Below are 23592 nucleotides of genomic sequence, written 5' to 3' on the forward strand. Positions count from 1 at the left end.
TTTCATATATTTTAGATTCATTGCACACCAACTGAAATATTTCAGGTCTTTTATTGTTTTAATACTGATGATTTTGGCATACAGCTCATGAAAACCCAAAATTCCTATCTCAAAAATTTGCATATTTCATCGACCAATAAAAGAAAAGTGTTTTTAATACAAAAAAAAGTCAACCTTCAAATAATTATGTTTCAGTTTTATGCACTCAATACTTGGTCGGGAATTCTTTTGCAGAACTGACTGCTTCAATGCGGCGTGGCATGGAGGCAATCAGCCTGTGGCACTGCTGAGGTGTTATGGAGGCCCAGGATGATAAGCTCATCCAGAGTGTTGGGTCTTGCGTCTCTCAACTTTCTCTTCACAATATCCCACAGATTCTCTATGGGGTTCAGGTCAGGAGAGTTGGCAGGCCAATTGAGCACAGTAATACCATGGTCAGTAAACCATTTACCAGTGGTTTTGGCACTGTGAGCAGGTGCCAGGTCGTGCTGAAAAACGAAATCTTCATCTCCATAAAGCTTTTCAGCAGATGGAAGCATGAAGTGCTCAAAATCTCCTAATAGCTAGCTGCATTGACCCTGCCCTTGATAAAACACAGTGGACCAACACCAGCAGCTGACATGGCACCCCAGACCATCACTGACTGTGGGTACTTGACACTGGACTTCAGGCATTTTGGCATTTCCTTCTCCCCAGTCTTCCTCCAGACTCTGGCACCTTGATTTCCGAATGACATGCAAAATTTGCTTTCATCCAAAAAAAGTACTTTGGACCACTGAGCAACAGTCCAGTGCTGCTTCTCTGTAGCCCAGGTCAGGCGCTTCTGCCGCTGTTTTTCTGGTTCAAAAGCACACGCCTGTGCACGGTGGCTCTGGATGTTTCTACTCCCAGACTCAGTCCACTGCTTCCGCAGGTCCCCCAAGGTCTGGAATCGGTCCTTCTCCACAATCTTCCTCAGGGTCCGGTCACCTCTTCTCGTTGTGCAGCGTTTTTTTGCCACACTTTTTCCTTCCCACAGACTTCCCACTGAGGTGCCTTGATACAGCACTCTGGGAACAGCCTATTCGTTCAGAAATTTCTTTCTGTGTCTTACCCTCTCGCTTGAGGGTGTCAATGATGGCCTTCTGGGTTAACTTCTTACCCCATGATTGCGGTTTTGAGTAATGAACCAGGCTGGGAGTCTTTAAAAGCCTCAGGAATCTTTTGCAGGTGTTTAGAGTTAATTAGTTTTGATTCAGATGATTAGGTTAATAGCTCGTTTAGAGAACCTTTTCATGATATGCTAATTTTTTTGAGATAGGAATTTTGGGTTTTCATGAGCTGTATGCCAAAATCATCAGTATTAAATCAATAAAAGACCTGAAATATTTCAGTTGGTGTGCAATGAATCTAAAATATATGAAAGTTTAATTTTTATCATTACATTATGGAAAATAATGAACTTTTTCACAATATGCTAATTTTTTGAGAAGGACCTGTATATATATAGGCTCTGTCTGGGCCTTACTAATGTTAATGCTTATGTAATCCCTGATAAAGACAGTTTTCTTCATCACTCATGCAAACTTTTCCTAAATCACTAAAAATATATGCCTTGCTGCAATATGTCAAAATTGCAATCAAGTTTGCCTGCAAATTTTATGTGTATATTCGTACCATAATGTGTTGATGTCAATAACAACAGTAAATCCCTCACACAGCTCTTCATATCTAAAGCAGTTGCCTTCAGAGATGAGGCTGTAAAAAAATGGTGAGCCAAAACCAGACCATATTGAAGAATAGCAAAAACGTAAATTATAGGATCATGAAAGAGACACAGAGCTGTTAAAATCCCCTGACGGGATCGTCTTGAGTTTTGAACTCTATAGAGAGAGTGATTTATCTAGCATGGTAGACATTGCATTGCTAAGACAGTATAGTTCTTTCACAGTGTCAGTTCATGATTCACCAAAGACAATATCTGTGAGTGATATCACTACTAGAGAGTAGAGAGCCATCAGTAATTTTTATACAAGCACTGTTATGGAAAAGATGCAGAAATAAACTCTTTTGGGGAGCTTTTGGAGGACATGTGGGACACAGAAAGAAGCTTACAAGCTCTTCAATAAAACATCATTAATCTTGATTGTGCCAGACCCAGATATTGGGCAAGACATAAGCACGGCCTGACGTAGCTGTGCAAATCTTGGGACTGATTGGGGAGTTTGACTGATAAAGCAGAGATGAGTATTCTGAGAACACAGACATCCACATAAAAGATTCATTTTAGAAGGCCATAGATGCGAGACACATGCATGTGTGCAGCCTTGCATGTTTGTGGGTGGCTACATCACTCTTGGTTGTCATTTTTCTACAGGCTCATGAAAAAAGTCCCCTCTCCTGTCAGTGCAAATAAATTCCTTATTCCTCAGACGAAAGGGTTCTCTAACCACTCCACTTTGCGGCGAGACTATAGCACACTAAATGGTGGGGCAGCTTAAGCGTGTGGCCATCAGACATACCGAATTGGGAAAGAGAGTATCTCTGCACATAAAGCAAGACATGATTTTCATAGAAGATATCTAATATTTCAAGCCACTGAACTATATCATCTGTGAACACTGATATCATAAAAAACATGTTATGTGTTATCCTTAGACATTAAAATGATAATCATATATATTTTATATTAGTGTAGGCTATGTGACGAAGATTGCCTTGGTGTAAAGTGAGAATGTACACCCTGTTTCACTATGACTTACACACCAAATTGGTTATTTGTCACTGAAGCTTGTAGCCATCAGTGTGAAATGTTCACAGAGCTTTTGCCTGCATCACTGCACAGCTGCAGTCTATGTCTGACCTCTAGTGGAGGAACATTATAACACAAGTTTTGCAGCAAGGCAAAACTTTGGAGGTGAAATATTTTTTTATACATTATGTATACAGTTTGACACTCATGATTTGCATGTTTCAATATAAATTACGACTGATTGTGATTCTACACCCTTTAGTGGGTTGGCGTGAATTTAATTTCCATTCATTTCCATACTTCAGTTTTGACCAATTAAATGCTACAGCAGTGTGTGTGAGAGAGAGATTCGTTTTGTGTTATTATTCTGTAAATTATTCTACAGATATGTAAATGTAATATTACGTAATATAATATGTAATATTACATTATGTAATATTTATGACGGGGTATTTATTTAAAAATGTATAAAACCACGAGCTGTTCGTCAGTGGGACAGGCTATATATATATATATATATATATATATATATATATATATATATATATATATATATATATATATATATATATATATATATATATATATATATATATATATATTAACAAAAGAGTCACCTTAATTTATAAATCTATTTCTACCTGCTTTTGGAGATGAGTTCAGGCACAAACACAGACACCTATAAGGGTCCTTCAGCGCTTCTGCATTGTTAAGACGAAACTCGCGGAGCTGCTGGAGTTGCCGGGGAGCGTCTGTTGTACTTACAGAAAATAACACTTAAAACACTGAAATCCAACTGCATCATACAAATATATCTTTCAGAACATTGAAAGTAAAGGTAAGACGCTACCATCATAAGAATTGTCAATGTTCTGCATCCATGAAAGCGATGACCAGCTCGTGCTAGCGGCTAACGCTCACAGTCCGCTAACTTAGAGAATCTAATAGCACGCGATTAAAGTATGATTCTATTACAACGCTTTGTTTTTATATGATTACGTCTGTGTGTTGTGTGATGGTTGATTGCTCAGTCCTTTGTGTGTTCATACGTGCAGCTAATAGAGCTCCAGGGATGTGCTGCTGGCCAGCAGTCTGACCATCCGGCCAAGAAGACAGATTTGAGTCTGCTAGACTTAAAACCTTTTTAAGGTTACGACGATTTACACTTAATGTGCTGCAAAGATGTCGTTCTCTTTCTGATCTATTGTGGATGAGTGGCAATTAGTTTGTCAGAATTGATGTATTGGGAAAATTGAGGTTCCTCCCAGACAGATGGGGTTTTGAGTCTTCAGTTGGGATAACTGATAGACCTTTGTTTGCTCTCTGGACCATAAAAGCAGGTTTAGATTTGAGTTTTACAAGAGCTAAATCTGTTTCTTTTTGACCTGTGTAGTTAGTATATCATGAATATCTTTCTTTGGATTAAATATGATTGATTTTCATGCATATACATTATGTAGGCAATTATATGGCAAATCTTAATTTCTTTGTCATCTGATCAAAATCAAAACTTTTTTTTTTTTTTGTTTTTGGTTTTATCTATACAGATGCCATCAGTGACCACTGGCGACAATGCTGTTCACTCCTCCAGTCCGGATTTGGCCTCTGCGCCATCTGAAGCCCTCAAGCAAGTACTTGGTGTAATTGACAAGAAGGTTCGCAACATGGAAAAGAAAAAGGTAACTCATTGTTAACGTGAAATCAGACTTGACCCTGTTTGTTTACTTAATACACCAGTCCTGGGATTATTGTGCACAGTTTATCAGTACATGTAATTCTAAAAGTGTTGTTTTTTATAATATTTCATCAAAAGCTTCACTAAAAATCTTGCCAGGGCTTGATCCAGTAATATAATACAGATTATCATAAAGTATTTTAGCAATAACCGCAAATAATGATTGATTTAATGGACATTGAGCATCCATTGTGTCTGTTGAGATTCCTTTATAAAAGTGGTTATTGTAGGTCAGTTGATCACCACAATCATCTGCAATAACTGGCTCCATTTGTAGTATGTAATGGCCCATTTAGATAAGATCAAGTCCCATCTCAATTTTTTTTTCTCAACATTGAATATCCTATTTCACTTGGAAATCTACCATCATCTTCTTTTTTTTTTTTTTTATACATTTTAGCTGATGTTATAGCATCATACATGTCAATAATGCAGTTAAAATTAGAACGTGAATTTAATTGATCTGTTTCATACTTTAAGACTGTATTCTTAAAGCATGGGGTTTCTGTAATTTTAGTCTAGTAAAGTTTAATGAATGCTTATACAAAATAGTATATGACTGGTGTTCATTAGTTTACTATGAGCCTCGACCTGTAATATAGTGTGAAAACGGACTCCTCAGTAGAATAAATGGCATAAATTGTGTCAGCTTGGCATAAAGATACTTGCATCTGATCAGTTATGTGGAATTTACATTTTAATCTGCATCCCACTGATCACCATTAATCTGAGCAAACTCTCTGTTAAGAGCAAGCTGGATGATTACCAGACGAGGAAGAACAAAGGAGAACGTCTCAACCAGGATCAGCTGGTATGTGCACTATATTCTGTTCAATTCTAGTCCTCTGTGCTCGCATATATCCGCAGCTGTTTCTTTATGTAATAAATACATATTCGTTCTTGTTTCATATGTGTAGGAGGCTTTATCTAAAGCTCCGGAGGTGGCTCACAACTTGGACTTTGCCCGTGAGTTGCAGAAGAACTTCCTGGCTTTAAATGTGGAGGTATGTGTGTTTGTGATTGAATTTTACCTTGCATGATCCTGATTTGTACTTGGCACCCAGTCTCAGTTTCATCTCGGCATCTACATTAACTTTTACTCCTACTATCTAGCCTAAAACCACTGACGCAATGCAATATTTCTGTCCTCACAACGTGAAAATGCAGTGGTCTCAATTTGTTTCGCCCAGATTATATTAAAATATTTTGATTGTTCTCTTGTAGATCCAGAAATCAGTGAAAAAGGCAACACGACGGGAGCAGCTGAAGAGGGAGGAGGTGGAGCGCAAGCGACTGAAGGCAGTGCTGGAGGTGCAGTATTTGCTGGAGCAGCTGGGGGAGGAAAGCGTGAGGCAGGACCTGACTCAGTCCAGTGGGGACGCCCCTGTACTCACAGAGTCAGAGCTCACGGGCCTGGACGAGTTCTACAAGCTAATTGGGCCTGAGCGGGACTCTAGTGTAAGGTGAGGACAGTTCATTTCTGCCGTTCAGTTCATTTTTGTTAGTAGATTTGGTGTGTTTGAATATTTCAGAATGACTTTTGATTCCAGGTTGGTCGAGCAGTTTGAGGAAGCATCCATGCATTTGTGGGAGCTTTTGGAAGGAAGGGATAAAGCTGTGGCTGGAACCACATGTAAGTAATGTTTTTTTTTTTTTTTTTGAACTGTAATGATTTACTTTTACATATAGGAGTGAATAAATAAAAATAAAGTATTTTTTATGTGTGGGTTTTTTTAAGAGTACCATTTATTTATTATAGAATACCATTATTATTTAACAAAGCTCTATTTTGAATGTGTGTGTGTATATATATATATATATATATATATATATATATATATATATATATATATATATATATATATATATATATATATATATATATATAATTTAATTATCTTTTTTCCTTTACACTGTCACTTGAGTGATGTACATTTTAGGATTATGAGACCTTGCATGACATTAAAGGGCTCTGCTTAATTTCAAACACAAACCAAAAATGTTTCACGATTCTGAGAGGGATTCGGTTGTGAACTCAGTCTCTTGAACTATTCATAGCTTGAGTGAATCTGATTTTTGGTAACGCAAGAGTGAGTTTGAGGTTGTTTTATGAAAGCTAAAAAGAATGAAAAAGAACTAGTTCATAAGAGTCTTTTGTTTGTAACTCACTGCTTGTTATCAGTTTTTTTTTTCACATTATTTTTTTAATTGCATTTGCAGTTGTCAGAATGGTCTTGAGCAATGCTAACTGAATAATCAAACCAATATTTGTTCTCCAGTGGGCCTGAATACCAATGGGCCCATCCCTCTCTTGGCCTCCCTATGAATGGTGGCACTTGCCATGGCTTTTGAAAGCTGTGCTCTGTCTCGGCCCTATGAGGGTCAGCAATGCTTCATGCTGACTTGTGACCCACGTCAGCAGCTGGGCAGGCAGCCAGTGGTCTGCACAAAGCCTCTCTGCTGGAGGTTTTAATGATGGACAGGGCCTGCCTGTATATACCTACAGAGAGGGTGGGAATCATGACAGTATCAATTTTTTTGTAAATTCAGCCTGTGAGACCTTGTTTGCTGATATTGTTGGAGTTTTTTTGTGGGCTAAATCAAAGTTACCTTCAGTAAAGAAAAATTCCTCTTGAGTCCAAATGATGTAGTTAACATCTGCCAGCAGACTAACAGGGCCTCGCTAAACCTTGAGCACTTGCATTAACCTGTTTCTTGTGTGTTGAACAGACAAAGCCCTTAAGGAAAGCTTGGACAAGATGCTGCTAAGTGGGTACTTTGATCGTGCTCAGACACATCAGAATGGAGTGTGTGAAGAGGAGACGGGGGCCGCAGCCGCAGCAGAGTCGTCAGAGAGCGAGGAGCGCCCCGCTGAGCCAGGTATAAACAAAGCCATCTAATTTCAGATCAGAGAAATGCTTTCTCACGCAACTGACAGCTTGCATCGATGTTCTTGTGTTTTCACAGAGGGAACTGCAGAAGAATACACAGAAACTATTGAGGTTGAAGAAACGGAGGTGGGAATTGATATTACCACATTTACATTTAGTCATTTAGCAGACGCTTTTATCCAAAGTGACTTAAAAATGAGGACAATAGAAGCAATCAAAACTTACAAAAGAGCAACAATATGTAAGTGCAAATGACAAGCCTAACGCAGTACACGTAGCAAGGTGTGTATATATATATATATATACACATATATATATATATATATATATATATATACACACACACACACACACACACAAAGAAAGAAAAGCAAGTAGATGATATAGCACTTTAGGGCTTTTCGCCCTTGAAATAGTTAATCCTGGGTCATTCTAAAACCCAGAGGCCTGTTGCACAAAGCTGGTTTGGGTTTTTACCAAGGTAATTTCGTGTGTTAGGTTGGTTTTGAGCAGGTTTCATCACACTACATGGCTACCCTGCTCCGGAGCAGGTTTTATTCTGGGTTAGCGATTGCAAACCCAAACTAGACCAATCAGCTGTGAGCAAAGTGACACACATCTGATGCAATAAAGCCACTCCCCCATATCTCTTGCTTCAAATTAAAGCAGTTTATTAGATGCATATTATATGAATTATAATTATTTATAATTCATATAAAATATTCAAATAATTATTTTATGAACTGGCAATTAATAATCTTTCCATTTAATATATACAAATTGGTTTTAATATATAAAGCTTTTAAAATGACTAAACTTCTTTTGAGCTCTTTGTGAAACTAAATAAATTATTAGATTCTGTTGAATTATTTGCGTAAGATATTTTATTTCTGCTGCCTTCTCAAACTTTTGCTGCAGCAGCAGTGTTTATTCCTACCTTGTAAATGCATTTAAATTTGTTATATTTTTAATAATGACACCTCTTAATCTTCAGCAGAGAGGTAAATTGGGCAGAGTCTTGTGAGTAGTGAATCAATCCAGTGCTCTCTCTTCTGTGTGATTGGCTGTTTGCTGCAACGTGTCACACTTTCAGGTGCACACGCGCTAGACTTAATCAGTCGGGAAATTCCGAGGTATGTTATCCCTCGATAACAACCGGTAAAAGCTGATAACACAGGCTCATCTGGGTAACTGAAGTCAATGCTATACCCTTGCTAGGAACAGTATTTCTTCATGGAAGCTTTGCATTTGGTTAACTAATAAAATATTAAAACCTGATTCAGTATTATGTGTGCAATTATTTGCGCTCTCTTTTCATACAAATGCAGCTTCTGCCATTTTGCGACTATTGTTTTGTGCACTGTTATGGATTATAAGATAACTACTGGTTTTTATGTAATCCTGTTTTTTTTTTTTCTGGAAGGCAAGAAAACATACAACTCTAGTCATAACATGTTTTTAATGCCATGCACTTCTTTTTCCTTATAGTTTGTAAACAGACAGTTCATTCCAGAAGCCACATACAGCAGCAGTGACAAAGAGCAAGGAGCAGAGTGGAACACAAGTTCTCAGGTATAATAGACCTCCTTTGTCAAAGGAAGCACCAGAATTGTTAGCAACTTCTGGCTAAATGGTGTTTACACTGTGATCATTGCTTTTCAGGCAGTTAGTGCCTTCCAGCAACCACAGCAGCCACCTGCAGCCATGAGCCCAGCTCTGGTCAGCTCAGAACCACACACACTGAACGCCGTCCTCCCTCCCCCTGCCGCAGATCCTGTGGTTCGAAAGCAGGCAGTCCAAGATCTCATGGCTCAAATGCAGGGTACCTTCAACTTCATGCAGGTAAACTGTGTAATTTGTCATTCACCACGCTTCAAGGGTAGCAGTGGCCTTTTCTAACTTGTGTATGAAATGTAACGCAGGACTCCATGCTGGAGTTTGAGGGACCGCCTCTAGATCCTGCCATTGTGTCTGCACAGCCCATGAAACCTGCACAGATGGTTTGTCAACCAGGTTGGTATACAAATTTAAAAATGCTTTGTGTCCCAATGTGCCTACTTGTACTACGTCCTTAAAGTATGTACTCTTGGTGAAGAAAAAGTACACAGTTTTGAATGTATAGTAGAAGAGTAGGCAAACTTTGGGATATAGTATCTCGTTATACAATTGTGTTTTCAATGGGCCGCTCTGTCGCATAGTTACACGCACACTGCCACTGTAAACTGCCCTGTCAATCATCTTGTCCCAGTTAACATCCCCCACATTTAATTTAATTAACTTCCTACCTTATTGGAGAGAAAATAAGTAGCACTTTGATCTGCCAGCCGTGGGTCTTCATGCAGAGAACTCTGCTCATGTTTTTTTGCATAATGATTCATTTAAAAGTTAATGGCCAAACAGATGTTTATAAAAGTTCACGTTGTTACAGATGAAATATAACATAGCATTAAATAAATATTTTTTTGCCATATTAATCGTTGATTATTAGTAGCTCAAACCTCTTCACTTAACCGTTGGTCGCACACATCGCTTTTTTTTATTAATTTTTGTAGTTCTGAACCGAATCCTTCACCAAAGCGCAATGGATTGTGGGCAATATTAGCCATCAGAGTGTGCACGGATCCACACTTAAAAAGCCTACCAGAAATAGTAGACAATCCAGGGAATTTTGCCATATTCTTTTCAACATACTATGCTTTGGGACACACTTATTCTAATCTCACATACTATTTAGGATGGATAGTATGAACATTGGGACGCAGGGATAGTCTGCTCTAAAAGCAGAAATTTTTATTTATTCACCCTCATGGTGTTTGTTTTTTATATATATATATATATATATATATATATATATATATATATATATATATATATATATATATATATATGGCACCTTTAGATGCATCATGTCAAGTTGGGCATCAATCATTAGATTGCATTGTTTTTTTGTGTTTTATGACCAAAATTCCAATTAATAATATCTGTACAAATCAGTTATATTTGAGAGCTGAGCTGAAGGGCCGAAAATTCCTTGCAGCAGTGTTATTTTAATTTTATTTAAAGTTATTATTAATATTTGGAATTAGCCTTAGTTTTTATATTTTAATTTCGATTTTAGTTATTTTTGGCCTTTTGTCACTTTTATTCCTTATTTAATTTTTTTATTTTTTCAATTTTAGTATTTCATCTTGTTTCTAATCAGTGAAGTGACGTTTTTAATTTGGGCTTTTTCAATTACTAAAACCAGTATTTAATAGTTTTAAAGAAGTGTAGCCTTGCACAAAGAAAAAAAAAATTATGACAACATAAGGCTGCATAAGTAAAGAATTTTGGATCAACTATTCTATAGAGTTGAGTATTGTTTAAATGTTATCAAATCCAATTCTGCTTATCCCATTCCTAGTTTCGATTTCAATAAGGTTAAAAAAATAATAATGAAGGCGAACTTTTAGATGTCAAACATTTATTCTGTGTCTCTTTACAAAGCATTCTGTTGCAGCTGAATAACATGAGCAAAAATCAGCAGCCTACAGAACACTTAGGCCTAAGAGGAACTTTTGCCTATGGTTTTAACAAAAATACCACAGCATGCATAAATTTCAAAATATTAAATTGTTAAAGACAAGTTAAGTCAGTAATAAAATGGGAACAAACAAATCAATAGCAATACCTTATTTATTTATTTTTTGCTCACACAGAATCCCGACTACCCCAACACAACGCTCTTTCTGTGCAGCCTGAACCCACGCAAGTAAGTTCAATTAGCAGAAAGATGCTCTCAAGTGGTTTCTGTCTGAAATGGTTTTCCTAAAACTCTGTTTCTCCATCCAGGTCTCGATGGTCTCAGCTCCAAAGGAGGCCTACTCCTCCACACCCCCTCTCTATCAGCCCCCTCATAACTCAGAACCTCGACCACAGACAGACACCATTGACCCCCTGCAGGTAACAGCATACACCGCAGTGGTTTCGCAGATGCTGTGTGTACACAATGGCTTAGATATGTGAGTGATGTAGGATATACACCCTAGGTCTCCATGCCCCTGTCGTCTGAGCAGCCCCCCACCCCTTCCTCTCAGCCCCAGGTGTTTCAGCCTGTCTCCAAACCCCTTCACAGTGGCATCAACGTTAACGCAGCTCCATTCCAGTCCATGCAAGCGGTAGGCCTCAACCTGTCTACCCCACCCTATCCAAATTCACCCCCTCAGATTTTGTCTCTCCATTCTGCTTCTGTGCTTTTTTCCATGCTGTGTAATGGGCCGTTTACAAAGAACACATTTTTGCATTATGCTACGCAGTTTTTTCCATTGGTTTTCTATGTAAACAAGCATTACACTGACACGTTTGATTGTACTGCTTAGTGTCTTGCACATGATCCTTTGTTCTAGAAACCTGGCCTTCCACCACAACCACAACTTTAGACTTAACATAATTTTTTTCTTTCCACTGCCCCACTTCTAGCATTTTTAGATGCAAGAAGGCATTCTGTGTGAATGGCCCTTGACAGGCTTTTGTTTAGTTTAAAAGGATATTATCATGTTCAAGCTGTTACTTGCATGACTATAACGGTCAGTTTTTATACAAAAAAAGTTTTCTAAAGGATGCGTTAATAAAGTTGTGCACCTTAAAAAAGTATTTGAAGTTTTCATCTTTGTGTATATAATTTATCCTGTTTGTATATCTGTAATCTCCTTTTTAATGATTTATTTACGTAATTTTTTTTTAAACTGATTTTACCCTTTTTGTGCCATGAAAACAGAATTGGAGCCTGACATGTTGTATTAAGACCAAACAGCAGTGAACTTATTACATGATTGTTTTGGATATCCTTACATGTTTTCTCTCCTCCATTAGGTATTCAATATGAACGCTCCAGTTCCTCCAACCAATGAGATGGACTCTCAGAAGATTTCCAGCCAGTATCAGAGTAGCTATGGTCAAGGCTTCAGCACACAAGCCACGCTTCCAGCTGAGCAGCAGGAACTCCCTCAAGAAGCCCTGCAGTCAGGTAAGAGAATTGCTGCTACATTTTGCCATTTTATAGTTTAAAAAAAAGCTACTATAACTAATTGGTTTATGAAAATAAATATTTTTTGGTTTCTTTGTAGTTGGCCCTTTCCATTCTCAAGACCAAGGTATTCCATCTGCAGGGGTACACCAGTCTGCATCTCAGCAGCCCTCGGGGCAGGGCACAGGGTTTGGGCGGCCAGGTCAGTCCTTTTACAACAACAGAGCAATGCCACGAGCTGGGCCCAGAAATCCCAGAGGGGCTTTGAACGGCTTCCGTGGACCATCAAATGGATTTAGAGGTGAGCCAAGACTGCTTTAAATTATAACAAAAAATGCTAGTCTGAAATCCAGTGTAAAATGGAAATCTGGAAAAAAATGCCAGTGTAAAATATTTCAGTCTTTTTATTATTTTTTTATTTTTTTTTATGTTTAGGTGGATACGATGGCTCATATCGCGCTCCATTCCCAAACACTCCAAACACCGGATATGGGCAAACTCAGTTCAGCACTCCGCGAGATTATTCCAACAACACCTACCAACGGGTAACTTCAAGAAAACAAGAAGTTATGTATGCTTTATCAAAATAGAATATGTTTTAAAGTCCCATGTGTTTTCTTTCCAGGATGGATATCAACAAAGCTTCAAGCGAGGAGCTACCCAAGGACCTCGAGGTTGCTCTCGAGGTAATGCTCAAGCGATGCGATCCTAAAATCTTTGGGAAGACTTGTTTCTTTTTGGCCACTTTGAACATTCATTTATTGAGAATGATTCCCCCAGCCCATATTTTTACTCCTATCAGTGTTTTTTTTTTTTTGGCTTATTGATTCAAGTAAGCCCACTTTGATAGTTTTAATGTACTAATGTGTTTTACAGAGACACAATGGAGAGCTGAAACTGTCAGCGTTGCGATTTTTTTTTTTTTTTTTTTTTTTTTTTTTTTTTTTTAGCCAGGTCGTGTTTAAAACATAGATATTCCTGTAAACTTGAAAGATTTTCATTAATTTATTTTTTTTATAAAATACAATGCAAAAAGAAAAGTGCCACTGTCGGTCCAATCCATAGGAGTGTTTTTGATATTTCGTTGGCCTGTTCCTCCCCCCTTTCCATACTTGGTTCTTGCCCCTGTGTATTGGGTACTGAAGGCGTTAATTGGTTTTTTTTTTTTTTGTTCACCCCATATTCATTTGAAGGTTTTTTTTTTCTGCTGTCCTGCCCTTTGTATGCTCATGTCACTCCTTGAGAGAATGTTTCAATAAAGATGTGTTGCATTACCTGCTTGTCTGGCGCTGCTTTCTTTTTGCCTCTCACCTGTCCTGTGACCCTTTTGTCTGCTAAATTGTTTGAGGTTGACTGTTTCCTTTAGTCTTCTTAAGGGGAGGCAGGTGATTGGTCTGCTTATCGGTCGTTTTTTTCCGCAGCTCTGTTTGCTTTTCTGCCTCTTGCGTCATGTACTATATCCTGCATTCCAACAAGATTAAGGGTTTCTTTTAATTAGGTGTGAAGCATTAATAGTACAAAATGGTCCTAAGATTGCCTCCATGATCTTTGATGCTGTTCCAAATCAGGCCATAGCCAAGTGCACTGCTTTTCCTGCTCTTGTCTAGTCAAAAAAATAGTTCCATGTTGTTCCAAACCTGGATTTTTATTTATTTGTTGTACTTTTTCTTTCTGGAGGGTATGCATGTATGAAAAAGAGCTGCAAGAACATCTGGCAAAATATTTCCTTTTGTTGTCATCAGAATTAAAAATATGGGTTTGGAATGATATGAGGGTGATTGTGGTAAATTGCCATAGCAAAAAATATATGGCAAAAAATACATGTATTTTTGGGGTGAACTGTGACCTAAACATTAGCAGCTATTTGTTGCATTGCACATAATTTTAGGAAAGATAAAGCAGAGTTTTACAAAGAAATAACCTGAATAATCTGACATGTAAATATTTCTGAGAATCCTGATGAGAATAATTACGTTGCTACTGACATTTTCTTTAATTGCTGCTTAAAATGCTTTGTTGATTAAATTTGCAATGCGTTTTATCTTTATAATATCGTTGCACTTTTGTTTATTTCAAAGTCTAGTTAAGAACAGCCAGGCTGTTGCTTGTTGCACTACAGTCCACCTGTGAGAGAATTTGAGTGCTATAATGATATATGGAGCTGTTCTGATGAATCAGTTGTTGTGCTTTTGGGACTGATGGTCTAAATTTGACACTTGTAGTACAAGATACATAATTTACATACTTTTATGGGTGTTTTATGATCAGAATACCATGTCAAAAGCATGGAAAGTGCTCATTGTAATTGGCCCTGAAATCATTGAATGTGACTAGACTATTTAACTCCACATTGATTTTCTGATGTATTTGGGTTTCAGGACGAGGGGGATCATATCGGTCCAGCAGAGGAATGGGTCCCATGGCTGCCCAACAGACCAGCTAAACCCAGTCCTTTAGCCATTATCAGCCCTGTTCTACCCCTTTATCTCCTCCACCCCTTTGGACTCTCAAACACGAGCCGTGCCACTCCAGACCATGTAGTTAGATGACCGCATTTTAGCAAGTAAGGACACAACCAATGGATTTGGGAAAATACAGTATCAATGAGACTATAGCACTCACAGCACTGTAATTGCTCAGAGCTCTCAAAGCTTTTTCTCAATCATATGCTATTGCACAACCTTTACACATTTGAGACAGAACACGTGCCTTTGATTATGGGTGTCTGGATTTTAATTGAGCTTGGTGGAATGACGTCTTAGTAGCTGGGAACAGCCGATAGATCATGAATGTGAAGTACACCGTATACCAAAGGCACTTCGTTTTTGGCCAAATGAACTGTTAATGGAATGTGAAAAATTTACCTGTACGTACTGTATTGTAACGTGATTTTTTTGTTTGTTTTTTTGGCTCAGCCAAACGGTTTACAGGAAATGCATTGTACTGTATGTGGCTGAATGACTGCTTCATTGTATTTCTTCCAATCAATGTTGATTAGAATTAATGCTAATAAATGATTTTTGAAGGATGAGACACTTTAAATGTTATTCTCACATTTGGTATGACGTAAGAGCAGAAATAATCTTCTTTGAAGCCATAAATGGTTTTTGATGGGTATAGTGCAACAAGAAATTTGTGAGTTGTGTGGAATAATTAAAATGCACTTAAAGCTAGTTTTGGGTTCAGTGCAAGTTGGACAGTATTTGTGGCTTCATGTTGATTAGCACACAAAAAAAAATATAATTAGCACAAGAACAGTTTCAATAATATGGACAATAATATGTGTGAAGTTATTTACAATTTTTCAACTTTTTTTTTTCTTTTGCCATGATTACCCATTACCATAAACACTACAAGTTTAAAAATTATTCTTTAAACATCTTTACAATTCAAAAAATACATAAATTTAACAGTTAATTTGTTTAATTTTTGCTTTTAAATCCTCCAGAAATTGTCCCCATTGACTATCATTAAGTGCCTCACTGTAACCTTGATTTTTGCTTTAATTGAGCTTAATTTGTACTGAACTGAATTGAAATAATTGCATGTGATGTTTGTCGCTCATAAAAGAAACTTTTTTCCAAACAGATTTCTTTATTGACTTTACTCTCAAAGTTCCCGTTGTAAGCAACAGTTAAACTCCAGAGTAGCCTTAATCAATTCAAAACTTCCAGTACAATTCAACAGTATTCTGATACCACACAACTAGGTTTTAAGTAGCTCTTCATGGCCTTTAAAATTTCAGAAAAATAAAATGTGCAAAACAAAAGCATACACACAGACATCCAATCCACTGTGTTGGAAAATAAAATATCCACAACGTATGTAAAAGATATTTCCAATAACAAAAAGAAATCAAACACACTTATATCAAACAGCAAAGTCAGCATTAAATGTAAAGTATTGTAAAACCACAGCACACATGACCGCAGGTAATCATTAACTCATACTGTGCAGGAGGTACTTTTTGTTGAAGTCTATGGTGCTCGGTCAGTTTTCCACACAGTCACGCAGGAAAAACCATATGACCAATCTATGGCACATTGTTGTGGTCGAGGGGCATCTGTGGAGAATCATGGGGTAGACTGTTGTGTCCTGGAGGCAGTGGCTGGTTTTCTTGGGGTATATTTCGGGGTTCCTGTCCTAGATTCTGTTGATTTTGGGGTACATCATGTTGTTGTTGTTCTGGAAGGATATCTTGGTGTCCTGGGGGCAGAGGCTGGTGCTCAGGGGGCACAGGAGGCTGATCATGTCCTAGTGACTCAGGAACATCATTTCCTTCAACTGTTAGAAGAGATTTAGAGGGTTTCGTATTATTGCCAAGAATAACAGGTTACACAAATTAAAATGTTTTAAACTACAGTGCATTTGCCAAAAAATTTTACATTGAAAATAAGATGTTACACTTAAATGTTATGTATAACATTTAAGTGTTGCCAAGAATCTTGCTTTTAAAATCAAGGCGTTACATTTAAATGTAAGTATTTTTGTCAGGAACGTCACTATTAAAATACATGTTACATTTTAAATTGAAATGGTTGAAATTCAAGTATATTTAGGATTAATGGTGTGGCTATTTTTATATATTTTTTCCAATTTTTTTTTTATGCTTTAACAACCACAACATTGAAATTCCTGTTAAACCACTGCATGCAATAACTGATATAAAGTTTCTTAATATTGATAAACTAGAATAACACGTCAGCTGATCTCACATTTAAACCCAGTGATAGAATAGCTAGGCAATGTAACCTTCACATGTATCCAGTTGAATATCTGAAGTGAAAGTATTACTTACGATGCATCTCAGGTGGAGATGGAACCTTCTGTGTTTTTAACCGCTCCATATGCTCCACAGCCTAACAAGGAAGATGCACAGAAAAGGTTTTTTATTTTTTTTTCATTTAATTGTTTTAAATGACTCTTCTTGGTTATTTATTTATTTATTTAATTCAATGACGAGACAAATCAGTTCAGTTACCTGCTGCAGTTCTATTTTCTGAGCATTGAGCTGCTCCTGCTGTCGCTCCAGATCCTCTCTCTGTTTCTGAAGGTCAACTGCTTTTAGATTTAAGTCTTTCTCCTGCCTGGCCAACTGCCCCTCAAACTCTCTCATCTCTTCTTCAGTATATGCCTGGTTCTGTTCTAGAGTCTGGGGTCATCCAGTAGACCAAGATAATTATTACAGAAGAACTTGAATGCTTTAAATACCATTGTTTATCATTATATATTACAGTATATATATACTGTACATACACGCATGAATTAGTGGGAATTGAGCAATGCTCTAAATATCAGTTAAGCATCTGACCATACTCACTTCCCAGCTGTCTGGTTCAAGAAACTCTTTTTTCTTTGTGGCAACCAGGAACTCATCTAAGGACACCAGTCTGTCTTTATTAGAGTCAACCTGTGAAGGCCAGAAGATTACAGATTAAGAAAAAAATATTTTTTCCCCATTTCTTCCTGAAGTTGCCAGGTCATACAAAGAGAATTGGTCCATTATTATAATCATGTAACCTCGTTCATGACGTGTTCTCTCATTCGCAGCCTCTCCTCCTCCATTTCAACCATGTCGTCCTCTTCATTAGTGGGATCATAGATCTTCTCCAGCTGAAAAAAATAATCACATTAGAAGCCATTTCATAATAACAGAGCATTTTATAACTACAATCACTATTTTATATACGTTTTATTTTTATTCTGTGGTGAATTATGCAATTGTTATAATTACACTGCGTACCTCTTTCGTGAACAGGGCTTCCAGCTCTTGTTCATCAAACAAGCCATCTCCATTTGTGTCTGCAGAAAAAAATTGTACAGTATTACACATGTCCTTTTAGCATTCTCAGATCCAGGATTCGGCTAAGCTATCAAAAATATTTTACCATGTAGATTGAAGAATGTTTTGGGGTCAAAATCTTCAGGGTCAAGGCCATCAGCTTCTTCCCACACTTCTTTGAGCTGATCCTTGCTACCCTACAGACCAGAATATCCGAGAAACATGAGCATATCCTCAATGAAACCACCAACGTCAAAAGAAGTTCATACGTGCTGACTCACGGGGTGATTGACTTTAGGGTGATCAGCATGTTTCTTCTTCATCTCCTCATAGTGCTCCTCTTCTTTCCTCCTGCCCTCCTCATCAAGTGTTTTCAGGTGTTCCCGTCTCTCATGCTCTTTCATCATCTCGTACCTTTTAAATTCTTCATGCCGTTCCTTGTCGTAGTTCTCCAGATCTTTTGTAGCCTATATTGCGAGATCATAAATACGACTGAAATATAACTGCTTGACATGCTTTCATCTTCAGTTATCTTATGAATGTGAAAAGAAGAAAAATGGCCCTGAGATGTTTGCTGTACGTGCTAACCTTGGATTTAAAACAAAGAGTACTACTTGATGTTCTTTGCATATGGAAGACTCTTTCAAGAATCCTTGAGAGTGTATTTGTAGGACGCAGTTCAAAAAAGTTTTTAACCAGTACAGACAAATGTGCTATGTTTAGTGAGAGAAATATAATTTTTGACATTTTTACCACCACATTCTGTTAAATTTGTTTAGAGGAAAATTCCCACCTTCAAAGAAAATGTGTAAATATAACAAAAAAAATTCTTAAATCGCTGTGAATTTATTAAAACCTTTATTTACTAAGTTGTGGAAATGTATTATTATTTATTATTATTATATATTTGCCTCAATTTTATGCAATAAGAAATGTATTTTAAATGCTAGATATATTTGGCAGCTTTGTTTTTTGTATTACAAGCACCAAAATCAAGTATCAAATAAAGGAAGCATTCAATCATTAAAGGTGACAGCCACAGAATCAAATGAAGTACGATGGAAGCTGGGTAACTGTAAAAGTAATGACATACCGATTTGATGAGTCTGTCCAGATCCTCAACCTCAAATGTAAGTGGGTTCATGTGGTTCAGATATTCAAACTGTTTGAGTAGCGCCTGGTGATCTACTGCAATATCTGATAAACATGAGAGAGAACTATGTTCAGAGAATGTTCTGAAGACCCATTTGGTGGTTATGGTCTGTTCATTCATTAAAGGGATACTCCACCCCAAAATTAAAATTTTGTCATTAATCACTTACCCCCATGTCGTTCCAAACCCATAAAAGCTTTGTTCATCTTCAGAACACAATTTAAGGTATTTTGGATGAAAACCAGGAGGCTTGTAACCGTCCCATTGACTGCCAAATAAATAACAGTGTCAAGGTCCATAAAAGTATGAAAGACATCATCAGAATAGTCCATCTGCCATCAGTATAACAACATTAACATAATAAAACAATTATAATACACCAAAAAAAAAAAAAAAAAAAAAACAATAATTACCCTATTTAACAATCTGTCTCCTCATCACCTCTCTTAACCACCGTAGCGCCATTTTGGAGAATATCAGCTGAATGCAAAATGCATAAGCTATTCCGAGTTAGCTGTGACACAAGGATACATTTTCTACATTTATGCTTTGATTTGAATGAAAACAGCACATCCGTGCAGTGCGGCTGACACCGAAGAGTGTACACTGCTTGCGTTCAGCGAATATTCTCCAAAATGGCGCTATGGTGATGCAGAGAGACACAGAGGAGACGATTTGTTGAATAAAGTCATTATTTTTGTTTTCTTCGCGTATAAAACGTATTGTCGTCGCTTCATGATGTTACGGTTGAATCACTGATGGCAGATGGACTATTCTGACGATGCTTTAAATACTTTTCTGGACCTTGACACTGTTATCTACTTGCCAGTAAATGGGACAGTCACAATCCTCCTGGTTTTCATCCAAAATATCTTAAATTGTCTTCTGAAGACAAATGACATGGGACATGATTAATGACAAAATTTTCATTTTGGGGTGGAGTATCCCTTTAATATGCAGCTACCCTATGTAGGAGAAATGACCTCAAGCATTTATTCAAATGTAATTATTTTTTACAGCCATTTTTACCATTCCCTCCTTCAATATCTTGCTTGGCTTTGATCAGGGTTCTCAGACGGCTGACCTCTTGCCTTTTAAGTTCATCCAGCTTGGTTCTCACATGGTGGCTGACAAAGTCAAGCTCTTTAGCCAACTTCCCTTGCTGAAATCAGCAGGAATGAACAGATTAGCTCAGTGTGACCTTTATATTGTAAAACACATCACAAATAACCTTACCTTTATATCTTCCATGTCTGTGTTGTGCAGTTTTTCTCTAAAATGTTGATCTTTTTCAAGGAAATCGATAACTTCCCTGAGATAGCGGTCATAATGTAGTCCAGTGTCCTACAAATATAATATAAATAATATGAATGGAATATAAAGTGTTTTTTCTTTTTCTTTCAAAGTAAATGATTTCAAAATTGTGAGCTTATTGCCACACAGAAATAGCCATGCATATTTATGCTTCCTCACACTCTAAGGCTACTTATTGTAACTTGTAGCCAAAGCTTGTTACACAATTAGCTGATCAAATATCTTACCACACTCTGGGAAGGCTCTTTGACTGTTTCCTCTGGGAGCTTCACCTTAGTTTTATCTATGCTTATTGGCACTGCCTTGACCCAGGACATCACACTCGCCAACACAAGGCAGCTGGTGAGGAGCCCCTTTAAATCGGACATCTGGGAAAATCAGCACACAATGAAACATGAGACGAAGATGACAGCTCCATCATATTAAAAATTCGATTTTAGGGATCATCGGGGGTGGTTTTAGTGGGGGAATGGGGGGGGCAGTGCCCCCGTGTCAACAAGCTTGGCCACCTCTCTGGCCCCCCTAAATTTGGAATCGTATCACACCAAACAATTTTGGGTACAATGCGCAGTTGTCCTGTGGGTGGCAGTAATGGAAAAAAGTTAAACATCACCAACTGCAAAATTCAAATCTGCATTCGCTGACTGGCACAGATACAGATGCGTTTTTTCAGCGCTGCGCATTAAAACCAATCACACAAGATTGTGTTGAGCTTATGAATGCAATGGCCAATCAGAGGTGTTCAGATGAGTCATCGCTGAAACACCAGAGTTTTGTTCCGTGCGCTCACTTGCTGACTGAATTCTGCTCACTGGCGAATTTTCTCAGCCGAAACAACAAAGTGCAGATGTGCATACGAATGTAATATTCATTTCACAGTGTAAACAGCCTCAGTGATTTTAATGGAGTTTAGTGGAGTTTTTGAGAGTGCTTGAACTCTTTGGCTAGACTGAAGTCAGTGATAATGTTTTTTGATAATGTAAATGTTCTTTCCTCTCTTTCTGTTCCATGAAAGCATTATAATTAGTAACTTACAATGTTTTTATTAAATTCACATTAAATACAAAGTCAGTCATATTAAAAATATTTTATGGCAAGGCAGGTAGGCTACTTAAGTAAAAAGATGGGTTTTTTGTGTAGTTAATAGATTACACTATTATGCTACTTTGCCCATCGCCCATTATAGATCAACTAACAATCTATAAAGGTGCAAAATGCATTTACTTACACATATTTGAGAATCGAGATAAATAGATTAAAAATAAACACGTTTTGTGAGTATTTCGAATATATATATATATATTATATATATATATATATATATATATATATATATTGTCAGACAAATGATTAAATTGTTATAGCTTAATTCTAGAGATTGCAGTGATAGCCTACATGACATGGTGAAAAATGACTGAATGAATACCACTGAAAGTAGGTTAATTTTAAGGTTAATTTTAAAAGTGTGCCCCCTAAAAGCGCTAGTGGCCCCTGCCACTGGGAATCATATGCGAACCTGAAGATTCGAACAGAAATGTTTTAGACATCGCAAATAGAAAAGGAATCGAACGGGTCTAGGCAGGCAGCTCAATGGGGCTTGAAACAGCCAATGATTGGCAGATCAGCTCTCCAATAAGCCCGTTACTAAGGATAAACAACATTAACAGGCAGCTAGCGGGTCACTATATTAAAGTGACACTCAAAATATGCATGGTTTTGTCATATTGCATTACAGAAATGTGGTTCGAAAGGGTGGCTGAACTCGATATATAAAGGCTAATTTCATTAGCTTTCATTAGACAGTGAAGTCAATGCCATACGTTATATATAGCCAAACTCGCTGGACGTTTTATAAGTGAAAAGTTGAATTGTTGATGCTCTATTTGGGTTAAGGCAATTCGCTATTAAGTAATGGCACTTACGGTGTCAGATCGGTTTCTTTCGAGCTATCTCGGGTGTTTTCTGCTTCCTTTCATTACCGGGGCTTCCTGACCGTCCGCTATCTTGGACTGAAGATGATGACTTCCAGAGGCGGAATCACAACAGCTAGCGAGAGAACAGAGAAAAGCAGCATGAGGAGACAGAGCTCGTCCACGTAGATCAAGTACAGCGCTTGACTTGTTATAGTTTCTTGTGACACAGGTAGAAGGCTTCCTGAAGGGGGCGCGTGGGGGCTCAGAAAGCGAATTCTAGTCGCATTCAAATCTCACAGCCTTTTCTTTTAAACCATTTGTACACTTCAAGTATGCCAGATTAAAATCCTTACTTATAATTGTTGGTACATTTCATGCGAATAGAACATTTTCCGAGTAATATCTATAAAATATATTTTTACTTACTTATATATATATTCATCACAAACGCCTGTGATTGGTCCATCCTGACCAGCGCTGAAAAATGTTACTGGTAACATGTGATCTAATACTGTAAATGCTTGTTATCATGTGTTTGGATAATAATAATAATAATAATAATAATAATACTGGATGTTTGAATTATAATTAAAACCCATATAATGACAATAAGAAGATTAAATAGATAACAAGGTCAAAAACCACACACTGAAAAGTTCTAAATTGGAGAGTTCTGAATTGGCCGCTAAGCTCCGCCCATTGTATAACTCTGTTAGATGCTACTGTTCTGTTTGTTTATTCCATTTCTATAGCAAGCTTACAGCAGTAGGGCTTTTCTTATAGCGCCACCAGCCGGTGGATATGAAAGGAGTGGTGTATTTTTTATCAAATGACAAAGCACAAGAAGGATGACATTAATAAACTAAATGATGAAAAATGCAAAAAAAAATGCAAATAAAGTGCAAAAAAAAAAAACATTACATCACATAATGGACAAAATTATACTGGGAATTCATGCCAAAGAACCGTTCTAGATCAAATCCAAAATGTTAATTCGAAATTAGAGCGAGAAGAGACTGTATAAAATATAATTTCTGAATTTAAAAATTATATAATTTTAATTTATTT

The 23592-nt window shown here is 37.3% G+C and overlaps 2 protein-coding genes across 4 annotated transcripts; one reads left to right on the top strand and one right to left on the bottom strand.

Moving 5' to 3' along the window:
- The first annotated feature begins 3411 nt into the window (after positions 1–3411).
- LOC109109992 (caprin-1-like) lies at positions 3412–15393 on the top strand. 3 transcript variants are annotated; one of them, XM_042759927.1, is made up of 19 exons: positions 3412–3569; positions 4279–4410; positions 5215–5277; positions 5384–5470; positions 5691–5929; positions 6017–6099; positions 7197–7346; positions 7434–7483; positions 8846–8929; positions 9020–9199; positions 9280–9370; positions 11056–11108; positions 11189–11299; positions 11386–11514; positions 12209–12362; positions 12463–12663; positions 12798–12907; positions 12988–13048; positions 14741–15393. In XM_042759927.1, exons 2-19 carry the CDS (start codon positions 4279–4281, stop codon positions 14803–14805), a joined length of 2043 nt encoding a protein of 680 aa, XP_042615861.1. In that variant the 5' UTR covers positions 3412–3569; the 3' UTR covers positions 14806–15393. The 3 variants fall into 3 exon arrangements, with proteins under 3 accessions (XP_042615861.1, XP_042615862.1, XP_042615863.1); XM_042759928.1 differs by having other exon boundaries at positions 12505–12663; XM_042759929.1 differs by lacking the exon at positions 11386–11514.
- A 543-nt stretch (positions 15394–15936) lies between these two features.
- Positions 15937–22722, bottom strand: LOC109094304 (nucleobindin-2-like). The gene is made up of 13 exons (XM_042759930.1): positions 22534–22722; positions 20839–20979; positions 20534–20641; positions 20327–20459; positions 19238–19341; positions 18426–18611; positions 18251–18341; positions 18106–18164; positions 17883–17975; positions 17683–17772; positions 17344–17514; positions 17161–17221; positions 15937–16646 (listed from the first exon to the last, which is right to left on the bottom strand). The coding sequence occupies exons 2-13, from the start codon at positions 20977–20979 to the stop codon at positions 16396–16398; spliced, it is 1488 nt and encodes a 495-aa protein (XP_042615864.1). The 5' UTR covers positions 22534–22722; the 3' UTR covers positions 15937–16395.
- Positions 22723–23592: the final 870 nt, after the last annotated feature.

Source organism: Cyprinus carpio, chromosome A7 (assembly GCF_018340385.1).
Source record: "Cyprinus carpio isolate SPL01 chromosome A7, ASM1834038v1, whole genome shotgun sequence".
Classification (NCBI taxonomy): Eukaryota; Metazoa; Chordata; class Actinopteri; order Cypriniformes; family Cyprinidae; genus Cyprinus; species Cyprinus carpio.